Raw genomic sequence first — 21736 nt, 5'->3', positions numbered from 1 at the left:
TGTATCTAAATAATACATTTTTCAGTTTTCAATGTTTAAAAAGAATATAGTAATGTCATGTGTCATTTTCTGGCCCTCACTTTTTCCACTCCACATTATCTTAAAATTAATCTCTGATGATAGCTATGACCTGTTCATTTTCACTTGCTGCAGAATCTGCCCTCATCAGGATATACCATGATGTAAATGTTCTTTTATTGATAGATATTGTGCAAAAAATAAAATAAAATAAAAGGCAGATGATCATGCAGCACACTTCACAGGCCCCATGAAGATCCTTGGTTGTGGATGCTCCCGGAAAAGAAGCAGTGGGAGTGAAGGTTCCCTGATGCGCATTTCACATCAGGAGCACCAGAGCAAAGTCTAACCACAGAATCCAGGAAGTCCCCAAACTTCTTGGAGATTTTAAGCTGCATGATTTAGGAAGCATCAGCCTTTCTCCTGGCGTGGTCAGGGGTCAAGTTTACATTTGAGTGGCACTGCGAACTGGCTGCAGGATTTGCTTCAGTAGCATCTGTGGTTGGGGAACAATCAGCCCTTCCCTGTCCTAGCAGAAGCAGCAGCAGCAAAATGGAGACTAAGTCTTGCATTTGATCAGATTTGATTATTCTTAGTAACGGATCATAGTCGGTTTCCAAAGATCTCTGCAGGAGCCTGGTTCCTTTTCTGGGACTCCAGCTATAAGGATCATTCTTTTACATTTAAGCATTTATATCTTGTTACCATTTTATTTTCCAGCATATATACCTAGGAGTAAAACTGCTGTGTCGCCGGGTATTTAGATTCAATACTAACCATCGCCTACCAGATCCCATCCATCCTCCTGGTACATCAAGGATTGAGGAATTGACCAGATAATACCAGGGTAACCTTGAAATCCAAAATTGGAGACATCATAAGAGAGGGTCTAGAGTCACTAGTTGGAAGAGGTCCTCTATGAAGTCATACGAAGCTGGGACATCCCAAGAAGACTTCGCATGAGGAAGATGTAAAATTTTAGCATGTAAAGCCCCTGAGATTTTGAGGTTGGTTGTTACAACAAGAGCAGAATACAAGAAATTTTTTTTAATTAATAAATCTAAAGGAAAAAGAAGAAAGGAGGTAGTATGGAGCAGATATCAATGAAATAGAAAGTCAATAAATAACAGGCCCTACAGAGGGAAGAATGTTCCCCCGGAACCTTAGGAGAGTCATCAGGCAACTGCCTTGTTTTGTATTCTTATCCTCTTTCCAAGTGTACCTTCATCTCCCCATGCTGTTCAAAGGAGCACACTGAGAGCCTGCATGTAGCAAGCTGTACGGGCTGGATGGCTTATTGCTTATTCACCAATTGCCAAATAAATTTTCTCCCATCACAGGAGACTAAGGGAGAGGTGGTAGGTGGTCCGAGGTTAGAGAGCAAATCTGGGAAACATAGGCAGCTGCTTTGAGCTTCATCAACACACACACACACACACACACACACACACACACACACACAGGCTAAAGAACAGAGCAAGAAGTCTAAAGTCAGGGAGAACAGGTGGAAAAGGCCAAGTGAAATAAAGGTACCTGGTGTGGACAGCAGGGCTTTCTGGGAAGCTTAGAACCAGTGTCTCCCATGCAAGGGGAGAAGATGGAAGCAGAGCTTTCTTATTTGCATGCACCAGGTATTTTCCATTGCCCAAAATAGAATTCAATCCCATTTCCCATGTAATGAGTGAGAAGTATTCTGCATTTTCAGTAAATGCTAAGAGTGCTTTTGATAAAAGTACTCCTAAATACAAACTGGGGAAAAGCAATCGCACAGAGCCCCGGTAACGGTGATCATCATTGAACACTACTTCATCTAATGACCCAGTGCCTCTTCCTTTTAACTTCTTTCTTTGTTGAACTGCATCACAGTTGAATGTCTCCTGTGCTTTAAGCACTTTTTTTTTCTTTTGAGTGTGGGGTTCCTGGGAAGCAGAACTTCTGCCTATTTTCTTATATCAATGAAGTAGAATGCCCCAGACTCAGATGATCCTCTGGTAGCAATGAGCAAAGGAAAACATTATTTAAAAACAAAGCTTTCAGGTCTGAGGCGATTTCGGCAGTGGAGTTTGTTACATCCAGAACAGATGCAACAGTATCTGTTGCACTGAGAATATTCTCAGTGGTTCTCTCACTCCCTCAACCCCATCAAGATGAGAGCTCTTAGTAACGCTTCCCTCTGTAGTCAACAGCCTTGGTGTTTTTACACTGGGTTTTCTCAGGTCCAAATTCATGTCCTCAACCAACCATCACACAACTGGAATTGCCCTCCACCTTGCCTACATTTAAACAATCATTCTTCCGCTTTACTGTCACCATTAATCTTTCTATGGATAATTTGAAACTGCCTGCAAAAACCTTAAATGAGCTCTTTATAGCATTCTGAAAGTGCTCACATTCTCAGCAGTTATTGTAATTCCAGGACTAAAGAAGTTGTCATCCACGGTCAAGGTTTATTCTTCCTATAAATATGATTCAGTTCTGACAGCTAGTATGTTTTCTTTAAAACAAAAGCCAATGTAATGAAATTCTATGCATCACAGTCTGCAAAATGCCTTAACATAAATACCTTCACATAAAATATTTTTCACAGAAACTTTAATAACCTTTTCCTATTGTTTTGAGTGCATAGTCAATAATTTTTACCATCTAGTTATTTTAATAATATTTATTCTGCCTACATGTGAGCTATAGAAAGGCTCACAATCCAAGCTGGAGATTAAATCATCTCACCAACAGATGAGTCAATGCTCTGGAAAGGGAGGCGAGATCAATTAATTCTGTCCAGAGTAGAGTTGGGGTGAACTTCTTGGGGTGATCTCAGTCTAGAAGGATGAGACCATTGTCAGGATTAGGAATTCAGAATTAAGAGCTATGTGAAGGGTCCAAGAAAATGCATCAGCTAAAATTAACTGGTTGCCAGTTAAAACACACACCAGATTTACACCCTGGCCTTGGTATTGGATGCTGTCTAAAGAGTATGATTCGACTGACCTGTGGGATCCCCTCTAAGGGAGGCTACAGTGGCATTCCTTCATTGAGAAAAAAAAGCTGAAGGCAGGCACACCTCCACATAAAGTACCATGCATCAGACAAGGTCAGTGAAAGCTTCTTCCATTTATTTAAATGCTCTGAGAGTAAAGAAGAAACAAAATCCAGAAAAGTCTTGGTTTAATTCTTTTCTTCTCCAAAAGCAGGGCTCTAGTTCGGAGGAGTTTTGATTCGTTTAGCTACTCATCTGATCTCAACGCCCTAGGCTGTGTTGATGCTTGACACTGCCATGCCCACAGATAACCTAAAATGCAAATGTATTCATTCCTTCGCGATTGTCTTTCCTTCTTCCTAGTAATCAAGAACAGTAGCCCTAGAAATAAACAGATGAGTAAGGTCAGACTAGGGGTCATCATGAGCTGTTCACTGGGGTGAGGGACCCAGGGAGGCAGATAATTATTATAAAATGAATGTGACACAGAGCCCAGAACAGACTTGAAAAAAAAAAAAAAAAGAAAAAGAACAAAATATGATTTTTGTCCCTGGGTCACTTGTAATCTGTCGAGTCAAGTCATACAAACTGATGATCGTATAGGTGAATTATGGCCAAATATCCAGAGTCATAGGGTCCCATCTAACGCTGGAGGAGACAGGCACAGAGCTCAAGCAGAAGGGGCTGGGAAATTCACCATAGCCACAATGCGCAGCCACAAGCCCACCCCAGTGGCATGGATAAACTGTGACTGTGAAAAACCACTGTTGACAAGAGTCCTTACAGATCGACACTCAGGGTCACTGCATCCGTGTGAGCCAACGACCCGCGTGCTCCGGGTGCCAGTGTGACTGACACGTTGCACGTGCCCAGACGGCTGAACGGCATGCCCAGCTCAGAGAACCAGAGCCCAGCCTGACAACCACTTCCACATCGTCTCTCCATCTGGACGACAGAGACGTCAGTTTCTCTTTCCTTATTTCTTCTACATTACTCCTTTGTTGTTGTTGTTGTTGTTGTTGTTTTAAGCCATAACAGAGGCCAGTCTGGGGGTACCACTTTAAGATGGCAATGGGAGGTAAAAGCCATTCAGCCCACCAGGAGAAGGGGACCAGGCTCACATGTCCTTCACTTCAATATATTTTGTTAAGAAAAGTCGGGGCGTGAAAGAGAGAAGACATGCTGATGATAAATCAAGCCATCGTTAAGATAAAACTCATCTTCTGAGGGTGTCCAATAGGAGACAGGCTTGTGTCATTTCTTGAGTTGACTCAAAATGTCTGAGTAATTGGGATTTGCACCAGTAAAAAGTCCATTGCCAGGCCACAGCCGCCACAGACGCCTTCTTACAGTGTGACAGTGGCATTATTTTGCTGGTTATGGACCAAAGGATGAGTCATTCCCTGTGGACTGGCTCTGAATGCTTGATTCACTAGAGGTTGCGATGGAGTCCACACCGTTACCACAGCCCCGATGGTTCTGAGGACGGACCTGCCATTCCCATTTAACCGCCCTGAGCCTGGGAAGTCGATTCCCATAACAAATGGAAATGTTATCTTCCATTTCACAGATAACTGGGAGCAGAGAGATTAGTAACTTGCTTCAAGTCCTAGAGTTCATGAGTGGAAAGAGCCAGATTATCTGACTTCAACTGCTACCAATTTCCAAAAGCCAAGACTTCTGAGATAGTTCCAATCTCCCATATCCCTCCTCCCTTACCCCAGTCCAGCCTCAGTTGGGATGATGGAGAGCAGAGATAAAAATAGGGAAACAGAACCTGACATTCACTAAACTGAAAGAACAATCTTTTACTTCAGAGACAATATTACTTTTACATTAAACTTCATTTTTAAAGCTCTTTCATGACTCTTTAAAATTATCAAAATGTTCTGACCAAGGAATGTCAAAATGATCGAGAGGTATCTTAAAATAAAACCTCGTCTTCATCCGCCTAATAATAAAGTTAAATTATAAACTCCTTTTAACGAGTCTAGTGAGTGGAAGAACATTTCTCTCATTTTAATCATTTTTCTCTTGATACTTTCTCTTATTGTAGTTGCTCCTTCACAAAAAATGTGAGCAAAGAGAAAGAAAATAACGAGAATATCACCATCCCTAGGTGCAAAGAATAATAATCATCCTTTCTTCCATTTCGAATAAGCTTTGAGGATTCTTTCTTTTTTTTTTTTTCCCCTCCCTACAACTTCAGTTTCCACAACTTTTCAGAGAAATGTGAAACTTGGTATAGACCACTGTGTAACAAACTGGTTGCTAGTCTGACCTAAAAGCTTGGGCTGTAAGCTGTCTTCCTCGGAGAGCATTGAATCCAAGCCAGTGACCGGTGGCAGAGAAGGCGGGATAAGTGGCCCCCTTCTTCATGTGTGGCCTCTTGTGTCTTCATCCCTGAAGTCTGTTGTAAATCTGCAGCATAAGAACAGTTGCTCAACTTAAGAGATGAGCTTCTGCAGTAAGCCAGAGGATCTAGAATCTGCCCAGGGACGACCGGGATATGACCAGGATCAACACCATGATGACCGACACTGTATGCATTTCTTGGTAAAGGGAGAGGACGGTGTGACTCAAGGTTCTCTTGGATATGTGACATTACTTGGTTAGTTTTGGCCAAAATCTCCTCTCTCCTCTCTCTAAATCAGTAGGTCACAGGCCATTGTTTCAGAAGGACTTTGTAGTAGGAACATTCTGTCTCCCCACAGTGTGGGACAGATGCCACTCCCTAACCCGGAGAACAGCAAGGCTCCTTAACAAGCCTGGATGTGCCATGATCCCTTTTTCCTTTACTTACATGAAGCCCCACATGGGGGACTCCCTCTGTCTTCACCAGATTTCTCGCAATCATTCCAGCCCCAAACAAATAGAAGCCCCAGGGCGAAATAACGATTGGGAATTTACCAAATCATGACAAGGTAAATTTATAGTTCCATAGCCTACAAGTTACAAAATACATTTTTAAGTCCTCGTAGGTAACCAAACATGCCCACGGTCCTACTAGGTTGGTGCGTCATGCAAGGCTTCCCACATATTTGAAGGAACATTGAAAAGGTCAGGTTCAGGGGACTCTTTAAGGTAGTTTTTAAGCAAAAGGTTTAAAACTATTCCTTTTCTAGTTAATTAGCACGCAATAATAAACACACAAGTAGAGTCAGATTGACTGAATGTTTGTGCCCCCTCAGAGTTCAGATGATGAAATTCTAATATTCGGGTGTCAGGAGGTGGGGGTTCGAGAGTGGTGAGGTCATGAAGGTGGGGCCCTCGTGATGGGATTCGTGCCCTTGTAAGAGGGGGCAGGAGGGAGCTTGCTTTTCTCTGTTTTGTGAGATTCCAATGAGAAGACAGCCATCTGCAAATCAGAATAAGAGCCCCACTAAGACCTGTACCTGCCAGCTCCTGGATCTTGAACTCTCCGGGCTCCAGACTGTGAGAAATAAATCTCTGTCATTTAGGACACTGACTCTGCGATTTCATCATAGTAACCTGAGCTAATTAAGACAGAATAATTCCAAATATAAGTAAAATAAAATATCATCAGCCAAACCCAGGAGTGGCTATACCACAAATAGTTCAATTCCTTTTAGGATGCTCACCTTTCCCGTAATCTCCAAGGAAGGAGCTGTGGTAGCCTCGCCCCAAAGGAAATGAGACAGTGCATCTGCTAGCTGGGGTAGGGGTGTGGAGCTCATGGAAACAGTGGTCTGTGAAAACTAATCACATATACAACAGGCAAAAGCATCCACACTAGCTATTTCCAACCCATTCATGCCCAGGATGACCAGGTCAGCGTGAGATTCTTCTCTACTGGTAATATTCAAGTGTTAAAGGGATTTACTTACTAGAACTCCTCAGGGGATGGAGTTACCTGTAAATACCTGCTAGGGTTTTCCGAAGACTAACAAAATGAAGTTTGGGTCTGTCCATTGTCTTTGGGCCAGAGTCGAAAAGAAGTGCTTTGCTTTGGGATTGGGGAATAAAAACAAAGAACGCCCACCCATGAAACAGGTTCTAAAACTGCAGGTGTGGTGAGTAGAGAGAAGGAGCAACAGAAAACAAATACATAGACTGAACCTCTACTTAATGATGACACGATTTCTTTCAAAATGCTTTGTTCTGAAAGGGATAGTGCTGCCCCTAGAGGCAGTTTTGGAAACAGACGGGCATTGGAAGTACCAGGAACCGGCAGCCACTGCTTGGGTTTCACCAGGTGGGATCATGGATGCTGCAGAAGGCCCACAGGTTAGACAACTACAGGAAAGAATGAGCCCCATCAGCACAACTTCCATTTGCTCCCTAAATATTCATGTAGATGAAAATCAAGTTTATAATATCTGAGTCTCTAATATCATTTTATATGTAAACGCATGAAAAAAATTTAGTTTTTATAGGCTTTGGATTTTTCAGGAATGCAGTTAGCGCATTCTATAAATAGAAGGAAGGCTGTGCATCAGCGATGATGTGCAAGGAGGCCACAGCCAGCTGCCTCGAAGCTCATCCCAGCTCTGCCACGACTGGCTGAGTCCCTCTGGATGACACCTCATGTAAAATGGGAATAACAGCTGTACTCGCCTCAGAAAGATGGTGTCCGGAACAGTGCCAGGCTCACGGTAAGCACTATCTGAGTGACATCTGTCATAGATGCTGTCTTGTCTAGAACTTTATCGGGAATTGGCCACGTTTTAGAAAATCACGTTGCCGATCTCTCTGGTATTGAATAGCCAACATCACAGGCCTGTGTGGTCTGCCCTGACATCTGCCATGCTTGTGTTGATTTTATTTTATCTTCATTGGAGCTTTACAGTCACAGTGATAGTCAGGTTCATCCTGACGATCTTATACAGGCACATTCACGGAATTCGATTTCAGTTCACGATTCTCCCCTTTTTCTTTCCATCCTCTCTCTCCTACCCTGTTCTACTTCCTCTACTCTGCTAGACTTTCCTTCATGTGTCTATTTGTTTATATTTGATTGGTTCTTTTTACTTATACATAAGGATGAAATTCCCTTTGGTATTGTTGCCGCCTGCAGCAACAATCTCACGGGTATTTATCGGAGGTGGACTGGAAATAAACTACTTCTATTCCTGTGCTGCTTCCTTGCTTGCTTGCTTATTCTCTAGCTTATAGAGGAAGAGAAGCTTGCTTGATTTTAGAGGAAAAGAAGCTTTGAGAGGGAGTTTTAGAGAAAGAGGCTTGCTACACTTTCAGAGATCTATTTCTTCTTAGAGTTCTACTGCTTCTTCTTAGAGGTGCGTCCTGCATCCTGCAAACTAAAGGTGCGTGCTAGAGGTGCGTGCTAAAGGTGCTATCTATCAGTGGTGCTTCTTAGTGGTGCGTCCCGCATACTGTGATCTGTGATCTGCGACCTAGAGGTGTGTTCTTAGTCCTCCGCTCTGCGATCTGCCATCTGCCTTCTGCCTTCTGCCTTCTGCCTACTGCTTTCTGCCTACTGCCCGCTTATATTCCCTCCAGGAGGCGGAGGGTAGGGCCATGCCAGTTAAGCGAAGATCAGGCGAGGAGCCAGCTGCCCCATCACGGCAATGGTCAAAACGAACAGGCATGAGCAGGAGCACTCGGGAACACATGTGCACGCGCGTTGTGTGCGTGGACTCACTTGAATACAGCCAATGATAAGGCACCTGAGTGTGTCTATGTTAACCAACTTCCTCACCGCCAATGTGATCAAAACAACTTCTGGCTGGCTGCCAGGCGCCATCTTGGCGTAGTCCGCATGGCATAGTCCCCAACAGGTATATTTACATATGCATATAACATGATTTTTAAAAAGAATTCATTCCAAATGTCCTCCCCTTTCCCATCCCTCCACTCTGCCTCTCGAGCTCCTTCTTCAACACTACTGACTGTCCCTTTATCATAATATGATATCCTATCCTTCCCTCTCCCTTTCCTTTATTTTACTCTAACTTCGACATATGAGAGAAAACATTGATGTTTGAATTTCTGAGTAGGGCTTGTTTCCCATAGCATAATGTTCTCAATTTCCATCCATTTATACCAGCAAATGCTGTAATTTCATTCTTCTTTATGACTGAGTAGAACTCCATTGTGTTTATAAACTGCAAGTTCCTAATGCATTCATCTGCTGATGGGCACTTGGTCTGATTCATAATTTAGCTATTGTGGATTGTGCTGCTATAACCACTGAGGTGGCTGTATCACTACAGTATGCTGATTTTAGCTCTTTTGGGAAAAGACCAAGGAGTGGGACAGCTGGGTCACAAGGTGGTTCCATACCTACTTTATTGAGGACTCCATACTGCTTTCCAGAGTGGTTGTACTAAGCTGCAGTCCCACCAACAATGTGCAAGTGTACCTTTTCCTTCATATTCTTGCCAGCATTTATTATTATTTGTATTCTTGATCATTGCCATTCTGACTGGAGTAAAAAAATTCACAAAATCAATGAAACAAAAAGTTGGTTCTTTGGAAAAAATTAATGAAACTGATAAACCCTTAGCCAAGCTAACCAAGAGAAAGAGGTAAAACACTCAATAAAATTGGTGATGAAAAAGGCATGTCACCATGGAAACCCCTGAAATACAGAGGATAATCAGAAAGTATTCAAAAAATTTAGACTCCAATAAATAGAAAACCTTGAAGATGTCAACAAATTTCTACACATGTGACCTACCCAAATTAAATCAGGAAGACACAGAAAATTCCAAGCAATGAATTACACATTCCATCAAAGGCCTACCAACAAAGAAAAGCCTGGATGAATTCTCAGCTGAGTTCTAGTAGATCTTCAAAGAAGAACTAATACCAATACTCCTCAAAGTATTCCAGGAAATAGCAAAGGAGGGAACCCTTCCAAACTCATTCTATGAAGCTAGTATCACCCTAATACCAAAACCAGACAAAGTCACATCAAGGAAAGAAAACTTCAGATCACTATCCCTGATGAACACAGATGCAAAAATTCTTAATAAAATACTGGCAAGTTACATACAAAAAACATAGTAAAAAGATAGTATGCCATGATCAAGTGGGGTTCAGTCCAGAGATGCAAGGTTGTTTCAACATATGGAAATCAATGAATGTAATTCATCACATCAACTGACTTAAAGGCAAGAATCTCAGAATCACCTCAATACATGCATAAAAAGCATTTCACAAAAGGCAGCACCCCTTCATGTTCAAAACACTAAAAAAAACTAGGGATAGTGCAAACATACCTTCAACATTATAAAAGCTATACACATTAAACCCAAAGCCAACATCATTCTAAACTAAGAAAAATTGAAAGCACTCCCTCTAAAAACTGTGACAAGACAGGAATACCCTCTTTCACATAGTCCTTGAAATGCTAGCCAGAGCAATCAGTCAGAAGAAAGAAATTAAAGGGATAGAAATAGGAAAAGAAGAGCTCAAACTGTCCCTATTTGCCAATGATATGATCCTATATTTAGAAAACCAAAAAAAAAAAAAAAAAAAAAAAAAACTCCACCAGAAAATTTCTAGGACTCATAAACAAATTCAGCAAAGTAGCAGGATATAAAATTAACACCCATAAACCATTTGCATTCCTATACACCAATGATGTATCAGCTGAAAGAGGAATTAGGTTAGGAAAACTATCCCATTCACAATAGCCTCAAAAAAATAAATAAATAAATAAACAGTGGGAGTCAATCTAACAAAAGAGATGAAAGACTTCTACAATGAAAACTACAGAACACTAAAGGAAGATACTGAAGAAGACCTTAGAAGATGGACAGATCTCCCATGCTCTTAGAGAGACAGAATTAATATCAAAATGGCCATACTACCAAAAGTGCTATCCAATTCCTATTAAAATTCCAGTGATGTTCTTTATAGGAATAGCATCATGAAATTCATTTGGAAAAATAAGAGGCCCAAAATGGACAAAGCAATCCTTAGTGAGAAAAGTGAAGCAGGAGGCATCACAATACCAGATCTTAGATTATAATACAGTAGTATAATAACAAAAACAGCATAGTATTGGCACCAAAACAGATATGAAGACCAATGAAACAGGACAGAAGACACAGAGAAGACCCATGTAAATACAGTTATCTCAGACAAGACAAAGGCACCAGAAACATACACTGGAGAAAAGAGAGCCTCTTCAACAAATGGTGCTGAAACCTGGAACATAGGTAACAGAATGAAATTTAACCCCTATCTCTCACCCTGACCAAAACTCAATTCAAAGTGGATCAAAGAACTAGGAATTAGATCAGAAACCCCGTGCCTACTAGAAGAAAATGTAGGCCCAACACTCCATCATGCCAGCTTAGGAACTGACTTCCTCAACAAAACTCCTAAAGCACAAGAAGCAAAATCAAGAATCAAAAAATGGGAAACAAAGGAAACAATCAAGAACATGAATAGAGAGTCTATAGAATGGAAGAAAATCTTTGCCACTGGCACCTCTGATAGAGCATTAATCTCCAGGATATATAAAGAACTCAAAAAAACTTAACACCAAAAAAGCAAATAACTCAATCAATAAATGGCTAAGGAACTGAACAGACACTTCACAGAAGAAATACAAATGGCCAACAGATATAAGAAAAAATGTTCAACATCTCTTTAATGCAAATTAAAACCACACTGAAATTCCATCTCATTCCAGTCAGAATGGTAACAATCAGGAATATAAGTAACAATAAATATTGGCAAGGATATGGGGGAAAGTGTACATTCATATATTGATGATGGTACAACCACTCTGGGAAGCAGTATGGAGATTCCTCAAAAAATTTGGAATGGAACCACCATTTGATCCAGTTATATCACTCATTGTTATATATCTAAAGGATTTAAAATCAGTATATTATAGTGATACAGTCACAACAATATTTATAGCAGCTCAATTCACAGTAGCTAAGCTATGAAATGAACTTAGGTGCCCTTCAACAGATGAATGGATAAAGAAAATGTGGTACATATACACAATGGAATATTAGTCAACCATAAAAAAATAATGATTTTATGACATTTACTTGTACATGGATGGAACTGGAGATTACCATGCTAAGCGAAATAAGCCAATCCCAAAAAACCAAAGGTTGAATGTCCTCTCTGATATGTGGATGCTAACACACAACAAGCGGAGAGGAGAAGAATAGAAGTTCATTGAATTAGACAAAGGGGAATGAAGGGAAGGGATGGGGGACAGGAATGGGAAAGACAGTGGAATGAATTTAATATAATTTTCCTATGTACATATATGAATACACCACATTGAATCTCCACATCATGTACAACCAGAAGACTAATATCCTAATCAAAATAAGATATATTCTGCATTTGTATAAATTTGTCAAAATATACTCTATTCTCATGTATAACTAAAAAAAACAAAAAAAAAATTTTAACTGCTTTTAGATTTCAATGTCATCTGTTTTCGTTTCTAAGAATTTCTTGATTTCTACTCTCATTTCTTCTTTGATCCTTTCTTCATAAGAGTCTTGTTCAATCTCCATGTGTTTATGCGTTTTCTATCATTTTTCTTGCTCTTGATTTCTAGTTTCATTCCATTATGATCTGATAGAATGCATGGGATTACATCATTTTTTCTTTTTTTTTTTTCTCCATGTATTTGCTAAGATCTACTTTGTGACCTAGGATATGGGAATATTGGGAAAAGTTCAATAGCTGCTAAGAATAAGATAAAATCAGCTATTTGGGGTGAAATATTCTGTAGATGTCTGTTAGGTCTTTTTGATTTATAGTATTATTTAGGTTGGAAATATCTTTATTGATTTTCTGTTGTGATGACTTATGTATTGGTGATAAGGGTATGGTGAAATCACCCAGTTTTTTTGTGTTGGGGACTGAGATTTAATGTTCTTGAGTATGTGTGTGTGTGTGTGTGTGTGTGTGTGTGTATTTATCCTTTGTCTCTTCTTATAATTTTTGCTTGAAATCTACTTTGTCTAATATGAGAATAGCTTCTCCTGCTTGTTTTCAGGGTCCATTTGCATGGAATATTTTTTTCCATCCTTTTACCTTCAACTTGGGTGTCTGTCTTGGCCCTCAGATGAGTTTCTTATAAATAGCATCTAGTTGGATCTTGGTTTTCTTTTTTGTTTTTGTTTTTTGTCCATTCTGCAGATCTATGCCCTTTAACTGGGGAGTTCATATCATTAACATTCAGTATTTAGTATAAATATGTTTGTGGTTTCCCATCATTATGATTTTTTGCTATGTTTAATACTGTCTTGATTCTCACTTAGTGGATTTCTCTTCTATTGATCTTCCTCTCTTTGGGGGTTTCTGGATTTGCTTTTGAGTTCCTCTCTGTGCAGTTTCTCATTGAGTATTTTTGTAGCACTGGCTTGGTGGTCATGAATTCTTTTAGTTTATTCTTGCATGGAAAGTTTTTATGCACCCCAGTCCCAAATTTAAAACTGAGCTTGGCCGTGTATAGTAACCTTGACCAGCAGTTTTTTTTCTTTTAGAGTCTGGAATATCTCATTCCAGACCTTCCTCAATTTTAGGGTCTGAATTGAGAAGTCAGAAGTGAGCCTTAATTTTTTGCCTCTGAATGTGTCCTGATGTTTCTCTCTTGCAGTTTTTAATATTATTTCCTTACTTTTCTATGTTAGGTATCTTAATTATGATATGTCTTAGAGAACTTCTTATTTGATTAGGTCTATTTGGGGTCCTGTAGGCCTCCTGTATGTGGAAATCTATCTCATTTCTGATATGGGAAATTTTTCTATAACTATCTCATTGAAAATGTTCTTTTGCTTGTATCTCTATGTTCTCTTCTATCCCAATTATTCTCAGGTTTGGCCTCTTGATGTTGCCCAAGAGTTCTTGTATATTTTAATCATGCTCTATAATTTTTTCCCTTTATTGCATTCTGTATACTCAAAGTTCATACAGCCTGTCTTTGAGGCCTGAGGTTCTGTCTTCAAGGCCTGAAGTCCTATTTTCTACACAATTTAATCCATTTGTGATGCTTTCAAGTGAATTTTCAGTTTGAGTCTTTTATTTCTAGGAGTTCTGCTTGGTTTCTTTTTACTCTTTTTTTTTTTTTCTTTTTTGCGGTGCTGGGGATTGAACCCAGGGCTTTGTGCTTGCAAGGCAAGCATTCTACCAACTGAGCTATGTCCCCAGCCCTCTTTTTATTTCTTTATTGAGGTGTTCTTTCATCTCTTATATTTGCTTTCTGAATCCATTCCTTAGATCTTCTTTTAGTTCACTGAACTTTTTTTTTTTTTTTTTTGGGCAGTGCTAGGGATTGAACCCAGGGCCTTGCTTGCAAGGCGAGCACTCTACCAACTGAGCTATCTCCCCAGCCCCATTGAACATTTTAATAATCAGTTTTTATAATCTTTTTCTGGGATTTCACACACTTCTATATCAATGGGATCATGTAGGGGGATAGTGAACTTGGGGGGTTAATTTATTTGCCCGTTTCCTCATGTTTTCAGTCTTAAACTTGCACATCAATTGAGATGGGTCCCCCTTCCTCTTTTATATCCACGACCTTTTGTGTGTAGTTATCTTATTTGTTTTGGGACTTCTCTCTGTTTTTGATATATGAACAGATGTCAAAGGGTGGGACAATTAGAGATCCTTCTCTAATTGTTCCTTCTCCTTGGGTCCTTGTTGGTTTGTGGGTTTTGTCTCTTCAATTCTTTGAGTTAGTTGGAGTAATGTTAAGGCTCAGGTGGGGCTATATCATATGTGGGTGAGATTTACTGTTGCTTGGTTGAGATGTTATTTCTTAGGAGCAGGATCTCAACTCTTGTGATCTTGAAGTGATCCAATCTCTTTCCAGTCTCTCTTAAAGGGAGGAGGGATCCATGGATGGCACTAATGTCAGTAACAGATGTACAGCCTTAAGATAAATACCTGCTGTCTATAACACTAATGGCCACCTATATAGAAATAGTGGAGTTGGCATTTAATAACAGTACCAATTATAAAATAAATGGGATCAGCAACTATAGTGACATAGCCACATCAATGTTTATAGCAGCTCAATTCACAATAGCTAAGCTATGGTACCAACCTGGGTGCCCTTCAACAGATGAATGGATAAAGAAAATGTGCTACATATACACAATGAACTATTACTCAGCCTTAAAGAAATATGAAATTATGGCATTTGCTGGTAAATGGATGGAACTGGAGACTATCATGCTAAGCAAAATAAGCCAGACCCAAAATACCAAAGGCCAAAGATTCTCTCTGATATGCCGATGCTAACACATTATCAGAGGGGTGGCAATAGAAGTTCGCTGGATTAGACAAAGGGAAATGAAGGCAAGGGAGGGACAACGGGAACAGGAAAGACAGTAGAATGAATTGGACATAACTTTCCTATGTTCATATGAATACACAACCTGTGTAACTCCTCATCATCTACAACCATGAACTCATACTCCATATATGAAGAATATATCAAACTACACTCTACTGTCACACAATATCTAAAAAGGACAAATAAAATAATTAAATTAATGGGAGCTAGATCAGGCATTTGACCGCAGGTGTCTACGATGTTGTCCGCTGTATTAATAATCACAACTTAAGTGAAGTGGAAATTATGAAATCTATATAATTTCTATTATTTAATAGGATTTGTTTCTTGAGTAAGAGACAATAGGATAGGAAAGCAAGAGAGAGTTTTAAGTGTTTGAAAAAGTGATCAGAGGAGAGGCAGGAAATAGGCAGCAGGAATCAGCTGTAAAGAAGAAAGAGTAAGTTTTCTCAAAGTAATAGAAAAAAAAGAGAGGAGGAGGGACTAGCAGATTTTGGCTGTTACTGGGGGTCAAGAGTGAAGAATGGGAAGGGGAGGGCCCAGAAGCCAGGTATGAGTGACTCAACCGACAAGATAAAAATAACTCAAACCCGGATACAACTGCACTCCACAGAAGTATGATCTAGGCTAAATAGTGAACACATGCAGAGAGAGCTACTAATGTGTAAGTGATAGGAATACGTAGATAGATTTTATTCAAACCCCTCTGCACAGTGAGAGCATACACAACCACACACACACACTCACATGCAGAAAATAATAGCGGAAAAAGTGAAGAAGAAGAATACAATAAAATGATGTTGTAAAAAAAGTTACACATTTTAAAGGTAAAAAAAAAATGGGAACATAGAGGAAAGAAAAAATAGGAAAAGAAAGAAAGAAAAATCATAATGAGAGATCGGGGACCTGATTCACTGCCGTGATCAAATCTGTTGGCAGGCCTAGATTCTCGGTCTCTGTTTGTTTTGGGTTCTGTGGTTTTGGCCACCGTCTCTGTATCCCTTGCCCAGTTGCTCACTGGGTGTCATGGCTCTCGGTTTCCAATCTCCCCGCGCTGCCTGGGATGGACTGGGCAGTGCCAAGGGACTGAGCGACCCTGCAGTGGGCCATGCAGGGTTCCAGATTGGAGTTCCCATTTGTTGGGCTTTGGACTTTGGTGGGTTTTGGAACTCTGGTGGTGGGTATCTGAGATTTTCCCACTCCTACTATTGGTGTGGCACTTCCTACCTCTGCTGGGCTTCTGGGCCTCTGGGGCTTCCAGAAAAAATCCACTTTTGGGGTGTAGGGACTAAGTGTCCACAGGTCTCAAGTTCACCATTTCGGATGTGACTCACCGGGGATCCGCCCTGGAGTTCAGATGTGCTCGCCCGGCCACAGTGAGCGTCTCTGCAATCGCTCTTCTGGGGTGCCAGCTACTCCATCGTCCTCACCTGCCACCTGGAGGTGGAGTGGTCCAGGCGGAACGTTCTCCGTGCCTCTTTCAGCCTCTGGTTCAGGCACCCTGTAACTTCCCTCACGTGCTCCCATGCCCGTCTCCGTCCACAGCTGCCTCCTGCCCTTTGTCACCTAGAGTTGCCCCCAAGGACCACCTTCATCCCCAGATACCACTTTGGATTCGTTTCCACTGAGACCCCCACAAACTCATTAAAATCAGCCTTCCTCTGTAAACCAGGTTTCCCGGGATCCACTGCATTTCTCAATTTCTCTATCCACTGGCCACGCATCTCCTGGACTCTGCTCTGCTGGCCGCCCAGCGGTGCGTCTCTGAGTATTATTTCTTATGCTCAAGTTACCCACTTTCTGCCGCTCTGGACTTTCTTTCTGCAGTTCAGTATTATGTACTGGCCCAGCTGAGGCGCGGTCTTCTGCTTCCTAAGTCTGGGGCAGAGGAGCTACAGGGGCCTCCTCTCTGCTCCAGCCCTGGCCCCTCCACCTCAGGGCCAAGTGCTGCCCGGTCTCACTACTCCATCCTGCCTCGGAGCAGATGCCCACCACAGCATTTACAATAATCATTTCATTGTTCGACTTACACTTGTTCATATTTTAGTTAGGATGCTATATCGGTGGGTATGTTTGGAGACTGGTTAACTTGTTAATCAGTTCGTTTCAGAACAGAAAGAGATGCGATGCCTTTGTCTGAATGTATTTCATCACCCATGATTTTCACGCCATGATTGTAAAGTGATGTTATAAAACTTTTATTACAAAACGGTGTGGGTGTCAGGTGGGGCTCAGAGCGCTGCTTTCAACTACTGACATCCTACATCTCTTCATGTTGACACACGTCCACCATGACACTGGACTAAGGCCAGCAGTTTCCATTCAGTTCTAAGAAATTCATATGAACTACTGTTTGATATATTGCAAAAGGAGAGGTTTACGATTTTTTTTTTAGCAGCAATATATTTTTCAAACACAATTTAGAAGACATCTCCAGATAAAAGTACAAACAAAAACAAAATTGCAGAGGCTGACTGAAAGCAGAGGAAGCCGGAACCTTCTTTGGCCTTCCCCCTGGCTGCAGAAGTGCGAATCTGGTACGGTAGTTTAAGTCAGGCACTGCATATAGTGAAGACTGGTTCTGAAAAGTCATTCTGAGGATGGTCATCCAATGCACAAGTGGCATCTTCTCCACAGAAAAGGGCTACCCTGCCAGTTAATACCTCCAAGGCTTTTTTATTTTTTGGCAACTGGGATTGAACCCAAGGGTGCTTAACCACTGAACCACATACCAAACCCCCACCTTTCTTTCTTCTTCTTTTTTTAATTTAAAGACAGGGCCTCACTAAGTTGCTGAGGCTGGCTTTGAACTCACAATCCTCTTGCCCTGGCCTCCTGAGCAGCTGGGATTACAGGTGTGCACCACCATGCCCGGCCCCTCCAAAGCTTTTAGAACTACAACACTAAGAACCCTCCCCTAAATCCAGGGAGTGAAAGGAAGCGCAGTCACCGTACTGCACCCACGGCCAGCTCAGGGGACAGCAGACGGGCAAGACCTGCCCGGCTCTCCTCTGAGGCCGCTCCCTCCTGGCCAGTGCCTGTCCACACACACTGCCCTCACACCCACGCGCACACTCGCCCAGTCACACCCTCCAGCCTCTCTCCTATCCCTGGGAGGGTGCACAGCCTCCGTGGGTCCCGGGGAGGTGGACAGCCTGCGTGAATCCAGTCACACTAACTGGGGAGTGGCTACCAGTTCCCTTACCCATCAGAGGCCTTCTACAGAGAAGAGGTTCACCAACTCCACTGAGTCTCTCACGGATGGACCTTCAGGCAGTTCAGCAAAATAAACAATTCCAGGGATGTGAGGAGGCCGTCTGGAGTAGGAATACCAGCTCTGCTAGAGCCCCTGGGAAGATTCCCGTTCTAATTTCACTCTGCACATGCCTCTGCGGCCCCGTTGCTAATTGGTAAAACCCCCAAATGCTTAGGAGGGTTTATTGCATTTTTCAATATGAGTGCCCACGCTGGTGGCAGCAAAGGTGGTCGGTCCCAAGTAGATGAGAAAGGACCGTGAACGCTCTTCTTCATTAGCTTCAGGTATGACGCAGGACAGAAATATTTCAATTACAGGTGACTAGGAGTAAGAAAAATATACAACTATATTTAAAACACTTAAATTAACAAGATAGTACTTTTCCATTCTAACAAAATATCATACATTCAGTTTAAATGAGCGTTAATACCCAGATGCCTTTTCAAAATACCTGATGCTAGTTGAAAATTAGTGACCTTGAGGCTTTCCGAGATATTTCTAATTATCAAAATGTATGCGGTTTTGAAAGAACTGGAGGTTGTTTTACCAACAGAAGAATTTTCATAATTCACTTAAAATCAAAAACCAAAGACAGACATTGAATAGGTCAAAATGCAAACTGATGTAGCTCTCATAAACCTAAATCTTGCTTTACCTTCCTGAATGAGACTTTGGCTTTCAGCAAATCTTATAGCTTCTTTTCCCCAAAAGACGATACGTGACAACACGGACCACACCTCTCACAAATGACCAAGTCCTTCTCGGTGTGGAATGAGCCCTGTGGAAATGTGCTCGTGTTTCTGAACTAACTGACCTAGACTGAGGTTGCTATGAAAGGGGGTTAACCGAGGGTCACAGGCCCACATGTGAACTCTGCTCTGAAGAGCCCCGCACACGCCTGCCAATGCCAACGGCGAAGCTGCTGCACTTAAAATATGGTATATAGCTTTAAAAAAATCAAAACAAAAATGTGTTCTCCACTGGCTTTTTCAGGTAAAGAAGGTGGACCAGCAACCAACACGTCAGTGTGACAAGAGCCATCAGTTTCAGTCCCCCCACCCGAGAAAACAACAAACAACGTCGCCAGTTCCTGACAATGACCAGAACCTTCTGGCCCACATGTGGATTTACAGGGCCACTCCGGGTTCCAATGCTGGGGACTGGAGGAAAAGCAGACCCTCCCCATCCCTCCTTCCGCCTCCACCAGCAGCACCTAAGGTCCTCTGCATCTGCTGCCATCCAATTCCGAGAAAGGCAGCATTCGACTTTCCAAAACAGGAAGTGAAATCACGCAGGGTCACTACATAACACTGTGGATGAAGTCCCAAGAGTCTGTCCACTGAGGAAGGAGGCACTTGGTAGCAGGAGACAGGCAGGGGTCCCTCCAGGGCAGCCCTCAGGGAGTCAATAGCTTCAGGCGGGTGAGCCAGCTGACCAGCAGGGACTGCTCTGCGGAGGAGGACTTCCCCGAAGAGGCAGATTTCTTCTTGGTCCCCTCCTGGAACGCAATGGTGGCGCTGCTGTGGAGATCTGAGTTGATGTGGCACCTGCTCCCTCGGATGTAGTCTGCGCCCCGCACCAGGTGCCGCTCGGCCGTGGGTCTGGAGAAGCGGTACTGGGGAGGGGCGCTCTCCTCGATGATGGGGGGAATCCGCTCGTTGCTGAAATACCTGCAGAGTGCGTCTTCCCCTGTGTCCAGAGAGAGCATGCAAGTCCGTTAAACAGCGCTCCCTGGCACGGTGCGTCTGCGGGGCCCTCTGCCTACCCCAACGTCAATGACACCCCAGAAGGGGGCGCCACATCCGGCTCTTCTCTCCGGCTGGGCTCCAAGGCCAAAGGGCTGTCGGACGCTCTTGCACCAGACAGGTTAACACGAGGGCCCAGCAGGGCCTGAGAGCCTGCACTTCTCTACCCACGGAAGAACTTTCAGAATTCACTTAAAATCACAAGTCAAGGACAGAAAGCAGCAAGATTCTCTCACTTTCCCCAGCTGTCCTTGCTCAGTGCCTAGGACATGAAGTACATGCTTCCAGGGCTGCTTCTGCTGAGGCACCCCCCCCTGAGCATTTAGCAAGGTGGGGTGCCCTTGGATGTCACCCTGAAGGAAGGACAGGCACCATTTGCCTTTGGTGATGAGCAAAGATTAAGGCCCTACAATGACTGGGACATTCCTGAACAAATAATGATCTTGCCTTAATGCCAGTAGGCCTCCTGCGACCAGGGAGGTGTTTAAGAAACTAAATAGGAAGTTAAGAAAGGACTCAGTGGCAACACATAGCAGTCTACAGAAATCCCACTGCCCAAAGCGTGCAAGGATCTGTGTATAGGATGCTTATGGAAACACAATTCATAACTGGGAAAAACCCAGAAAAATCCTTAATATCCAACAATAGCAAACTGAATAATTAGGTGCTTTAGCCATGAGACAGAACACTAATGCAGCCGCAATAAAAAAAAAAAAGAAAAAGAAAACTACGTGTTCTAGATAGGATTCGCTTTACAGAGTGTTCCTGAACATCTGTTTTTTTTCATTTTCCACATTTTTCCAAGTGTATAACATGTAAATATAGGAACAATTGGAAGATACACAAAACATTCACAGTAACTGCTCTTAGGTTGTAGAAGCAAATTCCAGCTGAGTTTTATTTTCTCATGCCTTCTAGATGTTTTTCAATGTTTTGCTTTTGTAACCAAAGAGAAAAGTCGCTTTTAAAAAGTGTCTGTGGTCAGAAAGCTACACATTGAATGAGTCTATTTATATGGAATGTCCAGAATAGACAAATCAATAGACACAAAGTAGATGAGTGTCAGTCAGGGGCCGGGACACCCAGAATTGAGGGAGACAGCTAAAAGGCACAGGGGTGCTTTTGGATGAAGAAAATGTTCTGAAAGAAGACTGCGATTGATGTGAACAGCCCAGAAACCACTTTGAGGGCGAACTTCACGTTCTGTGAGTTATATCTCTATAGTAATGTTGGTGTGTTTGTTAAAGTGGCTAAATGCAGATGGACATCTGTCATTCTAGAACAATCGCACAAGAAACGCAGAAGTAGGAGTGGTGGGGACATTTTCATACTCCCCAACTCCCAAGCTCCATCTCTCAACATATAAAAGAAAAAAAAGGCTGAGCAGGAGAAGCTCAGAACAATGGCAGAGGAGACATTAGCATCCCTGGATCTAAACAGAGGACAGCCTGCCACCTGCTGAC

At 42.2% G+C, this 21736-nt stretch overlaps 1 protein-coding gene across 1 annotated transcript in view; it reads right to left on the bottom strand.

Annotated features, from left to right (window-relative positions):
- Positions 1-17358: 17358 nt before the first annotated feature.
- Cnksr3 (CNKSR family member 3) overlaps positions 17359-21736 on the bottom strand; it is an 87613-nt gene continuing 83235 nt past the window's right edge. The window contains exon 13 of the mRNA XM_047559687.1: positions 17359-20217. Within this exon, the coding sequence (XP_047415643.1) occupies positions 19925-20217 (293 nt within the window). The 3' untranslated portion in view covers positions 17359-19924. The remainder of the gene's footprint in view (positions 20218-21736) is intronic.

Source organism: Sciurus carolinensis, chromosome 7, assembly GCF_902686445.1.
Source record: "Sciurus carolinensis chromosome 7, mSciCar1.2, whole genome shotgun sequence".
NCBI classification, from domain to species: domain Eukaryota; kingdom Metazoa; phylum Chordata; class Mammalia; order Rodentia; family Sciuridae; genus Sciurus; species Sciurus carolinensis.
This window is presented reverse-complemented; position numbering and strand designations above follow the sequence as displayed.